At 55.0% G+C, this 19,193-nt stretch overlaps 1 protein-coding gene across 9 annotated transcripts in view; it reads left to right on the top strand.

The window, feature by feature from the left end:
• Window positions 1–19,193, top strand: part of ZMIZ1 (zinc finger MIZ-type containing 1) — a 218,767-nt gene that overhangs the window by 172,650 nt on the left and 26,924 nt on the right. For all 9 annotated transcript variants that reach the window (XM_079136063.1, XM_079136065.1, XM_079136066.1 and 6 more), the window contains one exon: window positions 15,589–15,733. In XM_079136063.1, coding sequence (XP_078992189.1) covers window positions 15,589–15,733 — 145 coding nt within the window. The remainder of the gene's footprint in view (window positions 1–15,588; window positions 15,734–19,193) is intronic.

Here is a 19,193-nt window from a genome sequence, read left to right as displayed (position 1 = left end):
CATTGTTCTGGGCGTCGTGGGTTTGTTTGTGCATGCAGCATGTGGCAGCCTTGGCCCTGGAGAGCTTTGGTTCCAGTGTGGGGAGTGGAGAGTCACCGAATGAGGTTTCCTACAGCAGAAGCTCACAAGTGCTCCGCAGAGCAGTGAAGCAGGGAGCAGCAATAGGGGCAGGCAGGCGACAGGCTGTGTTGTAATCCATAAACTGGAAAGCCAGGGAAGCCGGACCGAGGGAGGGCTCGGGGGTGTCTAGGCGAGAACCTTGCAGGCAGAGGATGCAAAACCCTGATGGGAGTCCCTGATAGAACAATCCTGCAAGGAAAAGCCACAAGCCACCAGCCGTGGTCCCCTGGTGAGAAAATGAGGGGGTTGTGTTTTTCGAGACTTAACACTTTTCTCCTTCTCTTTCTGTCTCTTTCCGAAGTACCAGGGATGGACCCAGGCTCTCCTGCAAGCTACACACTTGCTCTGCCCCTGAGCCTCACCCCCAGCTCTTTTTTATTTTGAGACAGGGTCTGGAATTTCGATCCCCTGCCTCAGCCTCCCAAGTAGCTAGAGTTCCAGGCATGCAAACACAGTGCCCAGCTCCTTCTCCGTATGTCTAGTTACATGCATGTACTACCTCTTCAAAATAACATTTCGGAGTTAGGAAATGGAACCGTGAGGTGAATCATCACATGTTACGGAAGAACTGTGGGTCCTGATCCCTATTGTGGGCTCTACCTGAATGTTAGCTCTATAAAGGGAGTAGATTTGTGTATTAGTTATGCAAGTAAAACGTAATTTTATTAATTAAAAGCGAATAGTTCCACTCTATGGACCGTTATCACTGGTTGCCCTTGGGCAGTTTCCTTAGCCTCTCTGAGGCCCAGTTTCCTCCTGTAAAATGGAGGTAGTGATCTCCACTTTGCAGGATTGTCAGGAAGATGAATGGAGAAAAAGGATGTTCTGAGTTTCTGCCTGGTCTGTAGTTGACCTTCCTGAGGACTTGTCCTTGTATAACCTGGCTCTCTTAAGGGCAGAGAAAGAGAGCCTGTCCTGTCCTCAGATTTGCCAGGGGCTCAAGACCCCAGGAAGGTCCAGACTGTAATCTGGCTCCTCCAGGGGTACTTGGGTTTGCTCCAGACCCCGAGTCTAACCACCATCCAGGACCCTGTGGCCCTGCGGGGTGGTCATTTGTCTGGCTGAGCCAGCCCTTCAGCTCCAAGCTTGTCCAGCTGATCTCCAGCTCTGACCCCTCCCGCCCGATGTTCTCTCTCTCTCTCTCTCTCTCTCTCTCTCTCCCTCTCCCCCTCTCCTCTCTGTGCGTGCAGTGTTAATTTCTCATGGCCTCCATCAGAGGCAGAAGGCAGAGAGCTGTTTCCTGCAGGGAGAGAGCAGGCGCTGGAGGGGGAAGAGGGAGGGAGGGCTGCGTGGTGATTAAACACTGCAGAGGCCTAAACAAATGACGCTCCCTCCCCCAGCGGCTCTGGAAGAGAAACAGGGAGCCAGACTGAGCTGCAGATGGTCCAGGCTGCGTTCTGTCCCCTGACATACCTAGCGCTGCTTCCTGAGAACCTGCAGGGATGCTGAACCTGGCAAGACCTAACTCAGTCCTTACAGCCACTTTGTACCTTGGGTCCCCAGGCAGAGAGGGCTCAGGACATGCAGCTGACACACCTGCAGCTGTCAGAGCCAGCGCCACTGTGGGAGGACAACCGTGCCACCTCCTAGAGTAGGAGCTTTAATTAGACCACACACTCGGAATGCTGAGAACAGGGCCTGTCTCCAATCAAGTCCTGCATCAGCAGCCACTGTCAGGGTTTCCCCCTCGCACCTTTAGAGCATCTAGGTGAGGAAGGTTTGCCTACAGGTGAAGAAACAGGTGCACACACCCGCTGGGGCCTATCCAAGATTGCACGGTTCCTAACTCATCGATGAGGCCAGGGCTCCACCCACTTCCGACTCCCTGCCCAGTGTTCCTTCTCCTTTCCCACAGGCCAGGGAAAGAGTCCAGGGTCAAACCTCTAGGGCCCTGAGTGCAAAGGCGAAGGGAGGTCAGCAGCAGCCTGGGAGAACGTTTGCCAAGCACACGGTTGAGCTCGAGTGTTCTGAAAGCAGAGGGGAAAGAGACCCCTTCACACAGCACCGGAGCACCTGTGTCTCGTCTGGAGAGGTGCTTCTCAAAGTGAGGTCCTGGACTGGCAGCGTCAGCATCGCCCAAGAACTGGTTAAGCTGTGGGGTCTTTGGCTCCACCCCAGGCTCGCCGAATCCAAATCCCTGCTGGGGAGCGAGGTGCAGCTTGGGTGTTGTAACCAGCCTTCCATGTGATTCTGATGCTTGTCAAGGTGGATGCTTTTGTCACTGTGAACCAAATACCTGAAAAGAGCAACTTAGAGGAGGGAAAACTTATTTGGGGCTCACAGTTTCAGAGGTTTCAGTCCACAGACCGGCAATACCTTGCTCTGGGCCCAAGGTGAAGCGGCAGATCAGGGAGGATGAGTGTGGTGGAGGGAAGCTGCTCCCCACTCATGGCAGCAAGGAAGCAGAGAGTTGGGGGGAAGGGGTCACAGAGAAGATGTACCCTTCTAGGACACGCTCCAGGGACCTACGTCTTCAGCCTTGTCCCACCTGCTTACAGTACCACCCAGTCCTTCAGACTAGGATGGGCTGATTAAAAGCTCTTAAAATCCAATCACTTTCCCTCTGAACATTCCTGCATTAACACAGGAGCCTGTGGGGGACACTTCATATCTAAAGCATAACAATGGAGAGCCCCTGGCCTGGAGAGTCAAGTTTTTCTTTAGTCCTGCCCTGGAACTCCCCCATCCGGGATGTGGATCACCCAGACATCACCCAGGTGTGTTGTGCCCTGAGCAACAGATGCAGCCCGGAGCACTGGATCTAAAAGGAATTCTTGTAACTCATTCTTATTTTATTGCAATGAAGCAAGTGAATATTTACAAAAGCCTCATAGAGAATCATTTCTTTGGGTAAAGGATATTCTGCAAAGAGAAAAATCTCTGATTCCTGCCCTACTGTCCAGTGGACCATAAATTTAGTCTTTATGTCAGGTTTGTTCTGAATGGTGTCTGAGTAGAACCAATGACAGCTGTGACTAAAACAGTAATAGCGTTATAAAATGGACAGACATTCCCCAAATGCGCCAGGGACGCTAGCTTAGGAGGACCCAGCAGGATGAGTAGAGGTCAGTTGGGTGTTGCAGGCAGCAGGGTCATCTATCTGCCGACACCTGTGGGGCACCTGGAGAGGTAGTGATGGCCAGCAAGGGTGGTTTTCCAGGTCCTATGAGGAATCTACGCTTGAGCTTCTTGAAAAAGGCATAAAATAACCAGCTAGGAAGCCCGATGGAGAAACATGAAACACATAGGCAGTCACTGTCTCGCTTGATGAGTGGGTAAGAGAGAACCCTGCACCTCGGCTTTGGGTGGAGAACCTTTTGAAGGTTGTCCTCTCCCACAGTGTGGGGTCAGGAGGGAACATCTCCACCACCGCATGCCGTGCTTGGAGAGCTGAGCCAGTGCCAGGTGCCTCCTGAGCATAAAATACCTACAGCTGGCAGGAAGCCCACCTCCACCTCCACGGCCCACCTGCCCAGCAGCGCAGGCTTTGCCTGCTTTAAATCTCAGGTTCACCAGCCCAGAATCAGAAGGAAGGGTTACTCTCGTGTTTCTTGCACCAGGAACCTGAGACTTTTAGAAGCTACCCGAGTCAGTCAGCCAGGGGAAGCAGAAGCAGATAAGCATGGGGCAAGGCAAGGGGTCCAGGTGGCTGGAGGTAGGAGGAAGTGCCCTTTGCGAGTGACCTGAATCCAAACTCGGCACTTTAAGGTGTGGATCACCCAGCAAAACTCCACCCAGTGCTTCTGCTCCTTGTCACCGTGGCACACCTCCCTTAGTCCCTCTGTAGACTGAGGAACTAACTGTCCAGGTGGCTCCTTTGTAGAAACAAAGGTGCCCTGGAATTGGCACCTCCCCAAGGCTTTGTGTCTGGACCAGGATCCCAAGACCAAGTCTCTGCTCTGGTTTCATAAGTGTGGACTGGGCCAAATGAAACCACCATTTTAGGGGTCTTGAGGGTTGCCCCTGGCTGCTGGCTCCCTGGGGAAGAGCCAAGGGTCTGGGATTGGACATGGGACCCAGGGTAAATTGAGGGAATGCACAGCAAGGCCTCCCAGGGCCCAAACTCACAGTCTGCTGCCATTCGTGAAGGCTGAGATGTTGAGAGCCAGGGCTCTGTAAGGTCCTAGGAAGGCCTGGCCTCCCTCCAACCTCCCCTTTTTATGCTGGTGGGGAAGACACAGCCAGATTGCATGCATCCAGCTGAGAAGCCTCAGAAAAGCAAATTACCCAGGGAAGAAATTGATTCCTGTAACCCCTCCTTAGCCCTCCAGCTCCCTGAGAGCGAGCAACGGGCAGTGGTGTTTAGCTCAGAGGAGAGACTGTGCGTGCAGAATGGAGAACAGTCTCTCAGGGTGGCTCCTGCTGGAATGAGGCCTGCATGCTGCTCCAGGGCCCCTGGGAGTGGAGGGCTCCGGGCACAGCCAGTGTGGTTCATTCCTCACCTCGCAGACGCACTGGCCTGGTGCATGTTGACCCACCGCCAGCTTGGGGAGAGCATCCTCACCGCCCTGAGTGGGCTGACCTCATCTCCTTGTAGCGTGCTAAACCTCTGGGTTCTCTTCCACCTGCCTGCTCAGGCTGTCCTTGGGGGTATAATGGAGGTAGGGGGATTCCTGGCTCTCGGCAGCACACCCACGGTCACTGGTGCATCCTTGAGTACCAAGGAGATCTTGTATTGGAGCCCATGTCCTCCCAGATTATAGAGGGCAAGTGCACAGAGACCCCCCCTCACCCCAGCCCCGGCTCCAGTCTGTTGGGAAGGTAGGACTCAGGCCGGTGGCCAAGGGCCCTTAAAGGGGAGTTGTGACCGTCCTTGCCCCCAGCACACTTCATTATTGAAACTACTTGGTTTCCCACTGAAGTGGTCTGGAGCTCCCCACCCTTGCCCCACAGTCAGCAAATGTCTATCCCTGGGGTAAAAACAGGCCTTGGTCTTGGCCTGCCTCCCACTCCGGTGTGCCCTGAGGCAGGTTACCTAACTTCCCCAAGGTGGGAGTTGTGGCTGGGCCGCACTTCTGCAGGCTTGTGAGGCCTGGGGAATGAGGGAAGGACAGGCCAGCCCCTCTCAGGAGTGCAGTCCCCAGTGACCACTCCCTGCCAATTACTCTCCATTGACAGCCGTGCTTTGACCCATCCCCAGACCTGTCCTCAGACTGGCGGCACTTTGGAGTGGGGGTGCTTTGCAGAGTGCAACCCCCAAGAACAAAGGGGCATTTTCTTTTTGATGAAAGCATGCTCTTGATCTTGAACTAAGGTGTCCTTGCAATTGAGCCTGCCTAATCCAGGCAGGTCAGGTAGTGGTGTGAGATGGGCAGGGAATTTTTCAGGTTGGGATTTTTCTGAAGCCCAGAGAGAGGTTCAAGCCATCTGGCATCTCCTCCTGGTCCCTGCATCCTGCTCATCTGGCCCATGGGTGAGGGATAACCAAACCGGTTTGGGAATCAGCCCTGAAGAAGCTGAGGTCCCCCAGAGTTCAGTTCCCAGGGTGCGTTCACACGCTTTGAGACTCCAGCTCCTGCCAACCCAGGGGCCCTTGGGGAAAGGGGGTGGGAGCAGGCAGGAGTTCTCTGGAGGAAGGGACAGTCTGAGGCCTTCTCTTGCCTGGGCTGGACCACAGCCTGGGCCGTTCATACCCAGGCTGGGGAAGCAAGTAGCTTCAGGGGGACAAGCCATGAGTGTCTACATCTCAGGCCAACTGCACCCTGAACCAGCTCCTTGTATGTGGGGCCTGGGTGCATGCAAGGACAAAGGAGTAGACAGGGTGTCACAGTCACGCAAAGCCAAAGGGCCATCAGACAGTTTCTCCTAGTTTTGTCCTTCCTGCCTACATAGTGATGGAGATGACGGAGCAGGGAGCAAAAAGTAAGAATGATCTAGAAAACCCAGAAGCAGTTGAAACTCAGAACAGGTGCCGCTGATGGTGATGGAACAGCCTTTTTCCAGGATAGTGAGATTTCTTTTCCCCCCCGCAAGGAAAACCACTCTGTTTTTAGGTTCTAGCAGTTAGCTGTCAGGGCCACCAAAGTCCATCCCACTGCCCCCCAGGAAGGACGTATCCTATAAGCAAGAAGAAGTCCTGGCCTTTCAACTGAGACTGCAGAGAGCTCCCAGCCAGCCAGCCTACACTCTGGGAACTCACCTGAGCCAACCCCTGACCTCAGTGAGTCCATTCCCCTCTGCTGCCTGCCTTGCTAACCTGGGATCCTGGGCAAGGTGGCTCTTCCACCTCCACCTCATGCTTCTCAGGGAGGCACACCTGCAGGAGGCAGCAGTGTGCCCTGTCAAGGGTGATGCCCACCCAGGCCCTGAGAGATGTGGCCCCATTGTAAGATCAGAGGGCGTGCCTGCTCCTCTTACATGCAGCCCAGATAGGAGAGAAAGTTGCCCCTTGTCACACAGGAAGTGGTAGCAGACTAGGACACAAAGCTGGGGATGAGCCTGCTCACAGGCATGATGTCACAGGCTGGGGTACGAAAGGGAAACCGTGTGTATCAGCAGCAGAGCCGCTGTCCTAGGGAGTGATTGTGTTCGGATCACCCATCTTGGATCTTAACTTCCCCACTGACAAAATATAGGTAGTCTCAAACTCAGGCAGCCCCTTGGGGGCCCCTGGGAAGCAGAAGTGCAGAGCAGCTGGAAATATGTCTTTGCGCTCTCATGGTCCTGTCAGGCCCTCGCCATCCATGGTCAGTTGAGCAGGGCCAGATGGTCACCCCATTTTACATGTGCACACATATGACCCGAGACTGCACCAGAGTTCAGTGGCCTCCTCAGAGTGTTACCTGTTCTTCTGGGGCTCACTAGTCACTGTCCCCCAGCCTGAGGGCTCCAGGTCACCAACCCTCCTGCCCCTTGGTGGTCATGTGCTTCTTGCTGGGAGCAAAAAGTGGGAGTAGGAACCCCAGGCCCTCTGCTCCCGCCACCTCCTGCAGCACACAGGGCAGGGGCCTCACGGGTGTGGGCTTTGCCCACTGTGCAGGTCTCTTAGTGGGCCCAAGCGGAGAGGGTGGCTGCAAAGCCCATTCCACCCAGTGCCCAGTGCTCCTGAGGAAGAAAGTGTCAGCCAAACTGGCCAGCAGGCACTGCCAGGCCTGGGAGCTGAGTGAAAAACTCCAGCATGCAGGGCGAGTGCCCCAGGGCCTGGGGCCTGCCTGTGCAGAGCATCTGACAGAGAGAACATTGATCGGGGCACATGGGTGCTAGGGAGTATCTTTGCCTGCACCAGGATGCCCCAGTGTGAAGGAGGTGGTGACGGGCTGGCTTTTTTTTTTTAACATTTATGAGCATTCATGTGATCCTCTTGGGAATTAAGAGTTGAGTAAAAGAAACAACAGGGACAGAGGACTGTTATCCCCTTCAGGGGATGCTCAGCTTTGTTGGCCCTACAGAGGAGAACATAGGAAAAAAATTAAGAGCTTATTCTTTTTTTTTTTTTATTTCCCTGGTGGTACTGAGAATTGAACCCAGGAGTGTTCTACCTCTGAGATATATCACCAGCCTTTTGAATTTTTTTTTTTTTTTTTTTAATTTTGAGACAATGTCTTGCTAAGTTGCCAGAGCTGGCCTTGAACTTGTGATTCTCCTGCCTCAGCCTCCTAAGTCCGTAGGAATATAGGCATGAGCTGTTGCTCCAGGCAACAGTTATTCTTCTGGAATGCTTTCTTTGTGTCTGCCATTATACCAGCATTGTATGTATGAGTTTGTTTAATCCGTGTAACTTATGAGAAAAGTAATATTTCTTATTCCCATTTTGCAGAAGAAAAACAAAAGCCCAAGAAGCTTAGGGAACATATCAAGTCACACAGCTACTCTCTGGGGAGATGAGATTTGAACCCAAGCAGTTTAACTCTAGGGCCTGTGTTTTTGACCTTTTTGCCTCCTGGAGGTAGGAGGTAGTTGGCATTTTCTAGCTTCCCAGGTTCCACTTGGGACTTCCTGGTTCAAGACATCTCTCTCAGGTGTAGCAGCACACAGCTGTAATCCCAGCGGCTTGGGAGGCTGAGGCAGGAAGATCACGAGTTCAAAGTCAGTCTCAGCAACTTAGCGAGACCCTAAGCAACTCAGTGAGACCCTGTCTCAATAAAAATATTTTTAAAAGACTAGGGATGTGGCTCAGTGGTTAAGTACCCCTGGGTTCAATCCCCAGTACCAAAAAACAAAAGGCATCTCTCTTGCCAGGCATGGTGGCCCATACCTATAATCTCAGCAACTTGGGAGTCTGAGGCATGAGGATCATAAAGCTCAAGGCCAGCCTTAGCAACTTAGTGAGCCCCCATCTCAAATTAAAAAAAAAAAAAAGGTAGAGGACTAGAGATATAGCTCAGTGGTAGAGTAACCCTGGGTTCAGTCTCTAGTGCTACTAAAAAAAAATGTCATCTGTCCTTCATCTCGGGTCTCTTCAGACCACAGGCCAATGAGCAGGAAAGCTTCCTCTTTTTGTACCTCTATTTTATTGTAGATAGGGTGAAGCCTAGCCTTGGGCCCTCTCACACCCTATGTGCCCCCCACACACACACACCTGCGTCCCCCACACACACCATTTTTCTGCATACAAGAATGGGGTCTGGAGCCATGGGTGCTGGACAAGGCAGAAGACCCCACTGCCTCTGACCCCCACTCCTCCAGCAGTGGTCCCAGGACCCGGTTTATGGGAGATGAAAGAAGATCCGAGGGCCAGAGTGTGTGGTCTGGACCTGTTCACCAGAAACCCTCAATGTGAGCACCAGAGGCACCAGTACTAACCCACACGCAGTGACATGAAAACCTGAGTTTCATGACCTGTCACTTCTGTCAGCTGCTTACCTTTATTTTCCGTTACCAGCAGGGCTGTGCATGGCTGTGTGTACTGAGACAGTTGTCACTTGACTCCGTTGTAGGTTTTATTTGGCGACAGCGCCAATCTCTGAACACATTGTGACAGGATTGCATTTGAGGCTCCTGCCCCTGGAGCTGGGTTCCCCTCAGGAATGGTGAGCTGCGGGCAGGTTTAGACACCCGCAGGGCACTAGGTCATAGGCATCGCCCCCATCTTCCGGGTCTCGGAGGCAGGGCGCCGTGTCTGACCATCTCTGTGCTCTCTGTGTGCTGGATTATTTCTGTCTGTGATTCATAGCAACCTGGTAGTCATATGTTGGCTGCAGACCATGTGCTAAACCCCATGCTGGTGCTGGGGTTGCAGAAGCCAGCCTCTCCAACCCTGTTGTGGCCTTTGGGGGCACACGCCCACGCCCCACACCTTCCCCTGGCTAGCCAGTCTGTGATTCACATCTGTGTCCATTGATCATCTCCCACCTGCCAGAGATGGCCAGAACGCATGCAGGGGAAAAATTCCTGTGACGGCCACGTGGAGGGTGGGTTGGCAGGAGGCAGATCTCTCGACTGAGACAAATGATAGGACGCTCCTGGCATCATTCAAGAGAAAACCATCAACGATGCTAAGGGTGTTTGGCTTGGAGTAGGCAAGGAGCAAAGGAGCCAGCTGCAAAGACAATCCAGTCAGCAGGCGATGACCAGTGGGTGGCATGGGGGAGGACCCATCTTCCAGAGGTGACTGGAGGTGCCTAGGATTCCAGTGGATGTGGGAACAGGAACCTGGAGCATGTCTTGAAGGGACGGGGAGGGAGAGAGGGGCCCAGCTCTCCCGCACATGACTCACCAGGCAAGGCCCCCAGCTTCCTGTTGGGGAACAGGATCACTCACTTCTCTCCCGTCAGAGTGTCTCTTGTGGCCTTAGTAAACTGATGGTACAGAAGCATCTAAAAATGCATCACTAGCATTTTGGGTGGAATAGTGAACCCCACTTGCATTCTTCCAAGCTCCCCCCACCCCTCCGCCTGACTTTCCTGCCCTTGCCCTGCCCCCAGAGCACGGTTTGAGAATGACAGCCCCTCTACTTCCCAGGCCCGTTCCTGGGCATCTCTGAGTGCCGTGCAGTCCTGGGGGTCTTGTGGGTCTCAGAATCTCCCCCAGCACGCACACACAGCTCCTCTGTTCTCTTGGCAGCCTTTTAGCTGCTGACACGCGCTTTGATACTCAATCCGCCTTTGTTTCATTTGGCGTGTGGTTCCCTGGGCTGCAGCGGGTTGGATAAAGCGCCTGCTCTGCCCTTACATCCGGGTCCCTGTACCCTCCTCCAGATTGCCTTTCATCCCTCCCAGACCGGCTCCCAGCCCTTCCCATTCCCAGATCTTACCTGGAACCAGCATTCCAGGCCTCACTTCACAATCCATACCTCGCTGCCCAGCTCCACCGGGAGGACCTCTTTCCCTGTGGCCTCTGCTGCCTCTGATTTCTTGCTCCTTTCCAAGCTGGAGGCCAGCCTGGTGAGGCATAGCCTTCCCTTTTTGCCTGAGCAAGCCTGTCTGCTCCCTATGGTGGCCAGAACCAGCCCGCGCCTCCCCTCCACCCCAGCGCCCTCACCAGCCACTAACAAAGGCTGGTCTCTGCTGCTCTTGAGAGTAGTGTAGCTGCACCCTCCCTACCTGGGTGCACAGAGCAAATACAGGCCTGTCACTGCCCCAGAGGAGGCAAGCCAAGACTCCAGTGCCCTAGGGCTCTCCAGTCCAGTCTGCCTCACCCTTACCTGGTTTCCTGCTGCCTTTCCCTAAAGGACCATTGTGGTGGCTCCTGGCAGCAAGGGGTGTTGCTGAAAAGTCTTTTGGGGGCAAATGTTGGGAACGTGGCTCTTCCTTAGTGCCAGCACTCAGACCTGCTTCCTGAGCCCCTCCTGGTCCTCAGCCCCTGCGGGCTTTCGTCCCATTACCACCCCACACAAGCAGCCTGGGCAGCCAGTGTGCTTGCCACCTTATCTGTAGTAGCCTTAGGTGCAGCACTAGACACACCCGTGGGGGACCCTGGGGAAGCAGAAGCGCCTTCCTACCTCTTGGCTTCTGCTTAGGCTACACTCCATTGTGTCTTCCCTCATAGCAGCGTACTTCTTCACGGTTCATTTCTGATCAGAGCCTCCCAGCCTCGCCGATGGGTGCCTGGACCACATCACATCCAGGAAAGGGGTTGATGGCTTCCTGGAGGAGGCATCCTGGAGGAGGCATCCAGGCAGAAACCTATTCTAGACAGAAACCAAGAGGTGGGAAATTTTTACTGCATCTTGTGGGACTGGCATGTGGGGTGGTAGCATGGACATAGAGAGGTGGCCCTGGAGCCTGCTGGGCAAAGGAGACCAAGGAACAAAAGACTACCTCCCGTCTCTGAGGTGCTGTCCTGCCACGGTGAGCAGAGTGCATTTGCAGGTGTCTTACCAGCTGTCTGGGACTACATATAGACCCCATGCTGCCTACGGGCCAGATGCTGCTTTCAACACTGTATGGGCCTCAGTGTCTTGGAAACATCACAGTAATCTTAAGGAGTAAGCATTTGTATTATGCCCATTTGACAGATAAACAAACTGAGGCCCAGAGAGCTTCTGTCATTTATCCAAGGTCACATGGCTGTGAGGGTAGAACTGGATTTTGATTCCAGATTCTTGGGTTCCCTTGCCCTCTCAGGTGAGGAGAGATGAAAACGGATGTTCCTCCCAGCTTGCTGGACTTGGCATATTGTCCTGAGTGGCTTGGGCTTTGTGGTGGGAACTGTGCAGGGTCTCAGTCAGGGATGCTGACCTGGACCCCTTCCCCACAGCAACTCCAACACACAGTAGGTGCTCAGAAGCTGTTGACTGAATCCTGGGTGAGTGATCGAATACCTTGGTCCCTAAGATGGGAATGGACTGCAGTGGTGGGAGCCTGGTGACAAAGACGCCAGTTAGGAGGGGCGGGGGTCACTTCAGATGTGTTCGGTTGTGCATGTTGCACACTGTACACCAGGGAGTTCATGGAGTGCTTGGAAATCTGGTTGAGGCTCAGACTTGTCAGCCGAGGTCTCAAGGGACCCTACTGCTTCCCCAGCCCTCTCTGTGGGCATCATGAGATTGACTAAAAGGGTCCCCAACAGCACAATGCCTGGACGGACTGGCAAGGATGACGGATGGGGCTTGAGGAGGAGCCCAGCTCCCAGCCAGCCTGAGAGCACTTGCCAGTCCCAGTTGCCCCATGCTTATTATGCAAGGCCTGCCCCAAGGGAGGCGGCCAAGGGGATTTCTCTCAGGTTCTGCTGGAGCAGAGGGGGCCGCCCTGGGAGGGGACCTGCTCACCTCTGTGGTCGGCTCCACAGGCCTCCCCTGCCTCCTGCCCCCTGGCTGTGGCTGACCTGTTTCCAGTAGCACCCCTGCTTCTCAGTTTCTGCTGGGCAGAAGGCACTCCCCTTGCCGACACCCCAGATTGGGAGGTGTCCAGAAGGGAGCACGGAGGAGCCAAAGTGCACCTCTACGTGCCTGATCGGCTTTGGGGTATCTTGCCTTAGAAATGCTCAGCTTTTTAGAGGGTGACCTTGGGTCACAGTGGCATCTGTTGCCAGCTGTGCAGGTAGCATATACATGTCTGGCCACAGGTGCATCAGCAGGAGGCACAAAACCTCTGTCAACAGGAGAGGCAGTCACACATGCTGCCCAGGGCCGTCCTGGGGCCAAGCAAGCTGCGCTTTGTAAAAGGGGAAGACACGTGTGGTCCTAGTTGCTGTTTTAATGTGAAAAGGGGGATTTGGGGACAGCCCTGTTACCACTGGTGAGTGGGACTCTCAGGACAAGGCAAGAGGCAGCTGTGCTGGCTGCCTGGTGGTAGGAGGGGACTCAGGTCAGGACAGAAACTGCCGTTGCCAGGCACTCTGGCGCACCACACCTGACCTTACCAGGCTGCCACCTGGTCCTTGGACTGTTGGTGCTGCATCCAGCCAGGGCACAGAACAAAGGCAGGTCAAGCAGGTGTGGAAGCCGGACCCGCCTTGCCGGAGCAGATGGCCCTTCCCGGATCAGATGTGCGCATGACCGGAGATCCAGGCACACCCAGAACCCTGTCTGACCTGTGTCACACTGTCCTTGTGCAATCCCCGCCTGCCTTGTCTGGCCCTGCCGGTCCTCCTATCCTCTGACGGTGCTGACTCCCTTTTTGACTATAAATTCCATGTGTTGTCATTAACTGGCATTTGCCTCCTACCAACTTGTGCTGGTTTGTGCCCTAATGAGAACATGCGCCGCGTCTGCCCCCCCGGGAGCAGAGCTGCAGGAGGTGGGTGCGGGCACAGCCTCTGCCAGCCAGCCCCTCGGTGGCCAGGGCCCGTGCCTCCCTCACCAGCGCCGCCTTTCCCTCTGCCTCGCAGGAATGTGGCCTTCCAGGCGTGTAAAGTTGTGGTGGCGTAATTCACATATCAAGCCAGGCTGCGGTGGTCAGGCCCTGCCACAAAGCTGTCCTGCCTTTATTCCTTTACAGAAAGCCACTTCACTAGGGATAGGAAGTCAAGGGCTGTCCTTGAGCAAGCGGGGGGCAGCCTGTGGCATTGAAGGAAAGCCCCGAGTCCCCGTGGTGCATGGTGTGGCTGACACCCAGGAGGAGCGAGGGCTGGGAGGGGAGGGGCGGGCAGCAGGCGGCACCGTCTGCAGCTGTCCTTTGTGTGGCAGCCGAGCAGTCCCCGCCGCTGCTATCGGGCGGGCCTCGTGCTTGGCGTGCAAATGAGTTTCCAGATGCCCAGTGCCCTCGCACAAGAAAGCGTAACTAGGGGCCTGGGAGAAGAATGGAGCGATCTGGAAACACGTTCCTGTTTGTTCCCGACTCTCGGAATAGGCCGCCTCCCCTCCAGCGGCAGCAGATGTGTGCTGGACACCCGCCGAAGGAGCCTCTGCCAGTTTCTGGGCAGACACACGCCAGGGGGCAGGGGAATGTCTCCTCTCAAACCCTCCTTCCTGTTGGCTGCAAAGTGACCCCACAGAGAGGGACAGGGCACATCTTTTAAGATGCAGACCATCCACGGCTCACCCCCAGGCAGCCAGGTGCCCCCTTGGGATGGCAATCCCCATTTGCCTCCTGGGGGGGCATCTTTATTTCCTACACGAGCCAAGCAAATGCACCCAGTGGCCCTGGCAAGACCCTTTGGGTGTTGTGCTGATGGGGACTCAGTTTGAAGTGCCCAGCCACTCCTGGTCACTGTGCATTCTGCTACCTTCCCCCAATACCAGCTGAGACTGCTGAAGGGATGACTCGAGGTTCCTTACTAAATCAGAGGAGCTGGGAGACCACTTGGGCTTTTTCCTGTATGAGGGCTTCTGCCAGGAGCTGGGCACCATCTCTGTCTCTGCCACTCTCTGGCTGTGGTTACTAGTACCTGAGTCTTGGTCTATAGAATGGGAACAATAACAGGGAATATCCTGGACTGTATGGGCAGATGGAATAAAGGATGAAGGAGCAAGTAATATGGCGTCCAGATGGGTGACCTTTGAAGCGAGGGAATAGGCTTTGCACCCAGCCAAATGGCTAAGCAGAGTCCTCTGACAGGTCAGCTGCCTCCCAACCCTTCAGGCCATTGTGGCCGAAGTGCACAGGGCAGCCGTGGAGGAGGGGTCTCCCTGGGCTGCACCATCTGGGCTCCCCACCTGCCCCTCCCCACAGCCTGGGGAGGAAGGCCGGGCAACAGTTATTACCCCTCTTTACCTCTAAGCAAACTGAGGTCCAGAGAGGGTCTGTGAGTGACTTAGAGTCACATGGCAAGGTGGCGACAGCCCAAGCTCCTCGGCTTCGTGGTACACTTTGGAACGATCCACTGGCCTGGGCCCAGATTGAGACACGCTAATCTTGAGCTTGCTTTGGGCCCCTGGTGGCCATATTGAGACAGCAAAGGATGAAAGAAAAGCACTCTTCCCCTATCACCTGGTGCAGTCAAGGCCTAGAGGCAGACAGCTCCCGCATCCATTTGGGGTCCCTGGTGGTCCCCGGCTTAGCCCCCACCACCCTCTGCTCTGGAAACCCTTTGTCCTCCTAAGCATTTGTGTCTAGCCGCATGGGGACCAAGAGACATGTGCCCACTCATATGCTTGGCAGGAATTTCAGGGAGAGCCCTTCATACACTTGTGGCTTGTTGGCAGGCTCCAAGAAGGCTGTGGATTTTGCCCAAACCTTACCATTTTCCACCACACCCGTGTTAAGCTAACTGTTCCAAGTGCAAAGGGCTGAGCTGCTCTGGAAGTCTGGGGGTGGCAGGCAGTGCCTACCCACGCCCCGACAGGTCGTGCCAGGCCCTCTGATCCTTTGCCACCCTTGGCTCTGCCTCGGCCCTCCTCTTCAATATCTGCACCCTCTCCTCCATCCGTTGCCACCACCAGTACTTCTCTGCGTGATGGCCATTGAAACCATCCCTCCTCCAATCCACTCTTAGCCACAGGTGTATTTGAATCCTCCAGGGATGTTAGCCCCATTTTATAGTTGAGAACACCAAGGCTTCCTGAGAAGATTTAATCTCCTGGTGGCCCTTGAATCTGGGGGCAAATATGGCGTCAACACCTCCCATTCTGGGGCGGGTGCGCTGGGGGCTGAGTGTGGCTGGGCATGGCAGCCAGGTGCCCACTGACCATCCTGTCCTTCCTTGCAGCCCTGCTGTCCTCCTGGTGTGAGGAGCTTGGCCGCCTGCTGCTGCTCCGACATCAGAAGAGCCGCCAGAGCGACCCCCCTGGGAAACTCCCCATGCAGCCCCCCCTCAACTCCATGAGCTCCATGAAACCCACTCTGTCGCACAGGTGAGCGGGCACATGCCACCAGGGGGCGGGGTCAGCTGCCCAGGTGGGTGCCAAGCAGCCTCCTCTTGGGATTCCCTGGTCTCCTTAGAAACACCCCTAAGGCATAGGTACCAAGAAGGGGCCTCTGAACAGTGGAAAAGATGCCCCATCTTCAAAAATGCAGGTGGGATTTAAATCCTTGAGGTGAACGCCATTCCTCCCCCATCAGCGTAGGTGGAGAGCACTAGGTTTCCCAGCCTGACTGCTCTGTCCCTTCATGGGGCTCTTTCTTTATAGATTCTGGACTTCTGGTGGAATCTTAAAAGTCCTGAACTCAGGGTCTTCTGCCTTTCCTGAGCAGGGTTTCGGGACAAACAAGGTCTCCGCAAGGTCACAGGGCTGGTGGTCCTGCTCCAGCTGGGGATGGAACGAGCTCAGGCCAATCACCTTGAAGCAAAGTGCGTCTGTGCTGGGTCTGCCGGAAGTCTGGGGTCATAGGCAGGAGCAGGCTTGCTGGAAGCCTCTAAGCACCAAAGAACTGGCCATTCTGCCCTGCGCCAGCCTCAGAAGAGCACGTGGCCAGGCCTGGCAATTCCCTCAGTTAATTATCTCGAGAGTCCCTTGCTGAGCCGGGATGCTCTCTCCAGCACTCTGCAGGCTGACCCTGGAACAACGGAGCCTGTCATGCTGTCTGCACTCCCTGTGCGGGTCCCTGCTAATGACCGGGAGGGGCATTTGCAGTCAGAGCTCTGCTCTCATTATCCAGCCTGAACGAGGAACCCACAGCCCAGAGCACGCTGCAGGCAGACCTGGGTTGCACCACAGAGGCACTGCCGGGGACTCGGGTGTCAGCCACGCTTTATAAATCAAATTAGAGGCTTGTTGACTCTCAGAACCAGAAAGGACCTTAGTGCTCATCAAGTCCAGTCCCTGCCTGGGCGAGATCTCCCTGACACATGGTGCTCTGCCGCAGTCAGGGGCACCTGGTACCACAGCAAGCCCACCACCACCCAGGGTCACTGCCTTGCTGGACCCTGAATCTGGCCACTGATAGCCACAGCTACCTGCCCTCTGCAGCAGTGTTGCTTGGCAGGGTTGGCATTTGGCCAGGGGGATTTTTTGTGGAGCGTGGCTTTGCAGGGCATTTATCTCGGTCACTGTCCATTTGAGTCTTCTCACGACTGGCCCCTCCCCACCAAGTGCTGTAACAGCGAAAAGCCCCCTTGCACATTTTGGAGAGTCGGGCATCACCTTGGCTGAGAACCACTGCTCTGGAGTGGCAAAGCCTGCCTCCTGCGTTCTGATCCCTGCCCCAGCTTCAGCTCTCCTGCAGGTCGTCTCTGGGAGCCCTGCCTCTGAGCATAGGCTGTGGCTGAATAATAACCCAAGCAGCTTATTTGGCAGTTGCCCTTGTGATGCTAAAGCTCACTGTCTCTGGCCCAGCCGGCCATCCCTCCAGAATCATCTGAGTGCCTCATCATCCCACCTATCATGCCCTCCCCAGCCCTCTCTCCTCCAAGTCATTTCAGCAAAGTGGATGCTGATGATGGGTCTGAGCCCCGTAGTTGCCCACTAGAGACCCGCCTCAGACCTGCTTGACCATGATGGTGCCGCAGATCTGGACCTCAGCCAGCCCTTTGCTGGATCCTTATCGAGTTGAGCTCAGGCATGAGGCTGTTCCATCCCACACACAAATGATGAGTGTCTCTGCTCCAGCTGGGGAAGGAATACTCACCGAGGCCGTCTGGGGACCGGCTCAAGGCAGGGTTGGAGTTAAGTGACCTTGGGTTCAGGAGAGAAGCGAGCGGGACTGAGTGTCAGGAGACTGCGCAGAGGACAGGGATCTTAACTGTCCAGGACTTGGACGGACTGTATGTGGGCGCATGCATTCTATGAATTCAGACTGGTGCGGCCAAGAAGTGCTGTGAGCCAAAGAGCCACCAGCCAGCATCCCAGGTCCTGTTCCTCTGCCACTACTGCAAGTCCAGCTCCCCAGAGGTCCAGCCAAATGACAGACAATGAAAAGCACGTGGTCTGGGAGCTTGAAGACCATGCTGGCATTTTTTCTGCAGAACTCAGGTGGTCTTCCAGAGAAAGGAGAGCCCCGTGGGCCAGACATCTTGCTAAATATCAGTGGTGATCAGTCAGTCCCATGGAACGAGGGATCCCCTCAGGAGCCCAGCAGGGTGGTAGGCTGTCTGGATAATGCCTGCCCCATTTCTGAGTGGCAGAACGGAAAGGGCAAATGGGCCCGGAGTGGGAAGGTGACTTGCCCAAGAACACACAGCCAGAGCAGGATTTTGCACACCACCATCACCCTGTTACTCATAGTTCAAGGTCAGTGATGTCTAGTTATTAGCCTCATTAGGAGGGTCTTTTCAGTAGGGGGTCATGCACTGTTCTGATCCAACAGTTCATCAGTTGCCCGTTTTATAGTGGGGAAGCTGGGACTGGAAGAAGATATGACATTTGTTGAGCAAGGGCCAGCATACAGTTCTTCTCCAAGCCCAGGGCTGTTCCAAGGACACAGTGTGATCCAGTGCTTCAAGTTAGCTTGTGACCTTCACGAGTGTCCCCAGGGAAGAAATCTCTTATTTCCAGGGGAACCCCAGCATAGCCCAACACCTTTTAAGGCCCTCATATAATTTCCCAAACTTGAAGGGGAAGGAAATGGAAGAGAAAACTGAGCTTTCAGAGTTGGGAAAACCACCAGACTCCATCATCTCAGCCCAACATTGATGACCTGGAGGAAGGCGGCTCTTCGTGTCTTTGTGTTAGGGAGACAGACGCTGGGCCCGGGAGGGCTGGGCTCTGGGATGCTCAGGATGTGCTGCTCAGAGGCTGTTGGAAGACTGGGGGTCCATGGACAAGCAGAGAGGAGGAGCCAGGGAGCCTGGAAGCTTGAAGCCCCACCCTGCCTGGAGGCCTGGGGGGGTCCCTGGTGACTGCAGGATTCCTGTGGCTCAGCTGTCACAGTCACATCCACTTGGTGCCACTGTGTGCAGCTGCGCATCTGGATTTGTTCTCCAGGGTTGTGCCTGTGTGTGAGGTGCTTGGCGTCCCTGAGTCCCACAGTTCCTATGGGGACATGGTGACACAGCACCATGAGTGAGATACCAGGGCAGGCTCAGGTTGCCGTGGCCCCAAGGCAGTGTCTGAGGGTGGCTGTGCCATGAGGACTGTGGATAATCATCCGTGAAAGTCTCGACAGCCTGTTTTGTCCTTGGTACTGGCCACCGTGAGTGGGAGAGGAGAGAGGCCTGGTGAGGCCCCAGACACTGGCGGGCACTAGGACACCTTCCATGTCCCTGTAGTGACCCAGACCTGATGCCAACAACCATTTCTGCCTTCCTCTCCCAGATTCTTAATGAGTGGTTAAGAAAGTCATTTGTGATTAGCACATTGTCCGTATGCAAATCAGTGTTGCAAAGGTAATTAAGAACCTAATAAATCTTGTTTATGCTGTTAATTTGATTACAAT

The sequence above is a fragment of the Sciurus vulgaris genome (genome assembly GCF_902686455.1).
Source record: "Sciurus vulgaris genome assembly, chromosome: 4".
Lineage (NCBI taxonomy): Eukaryota > Metazoa > Chordata > Mammalia > Rodentia > Sciuridae > Sciurus > Sciurus vulgaris.
Note: the sequence above shows the minus strand (reverse complement) of the source record. Positions and strands in the feature narration are given on the sequence as shown.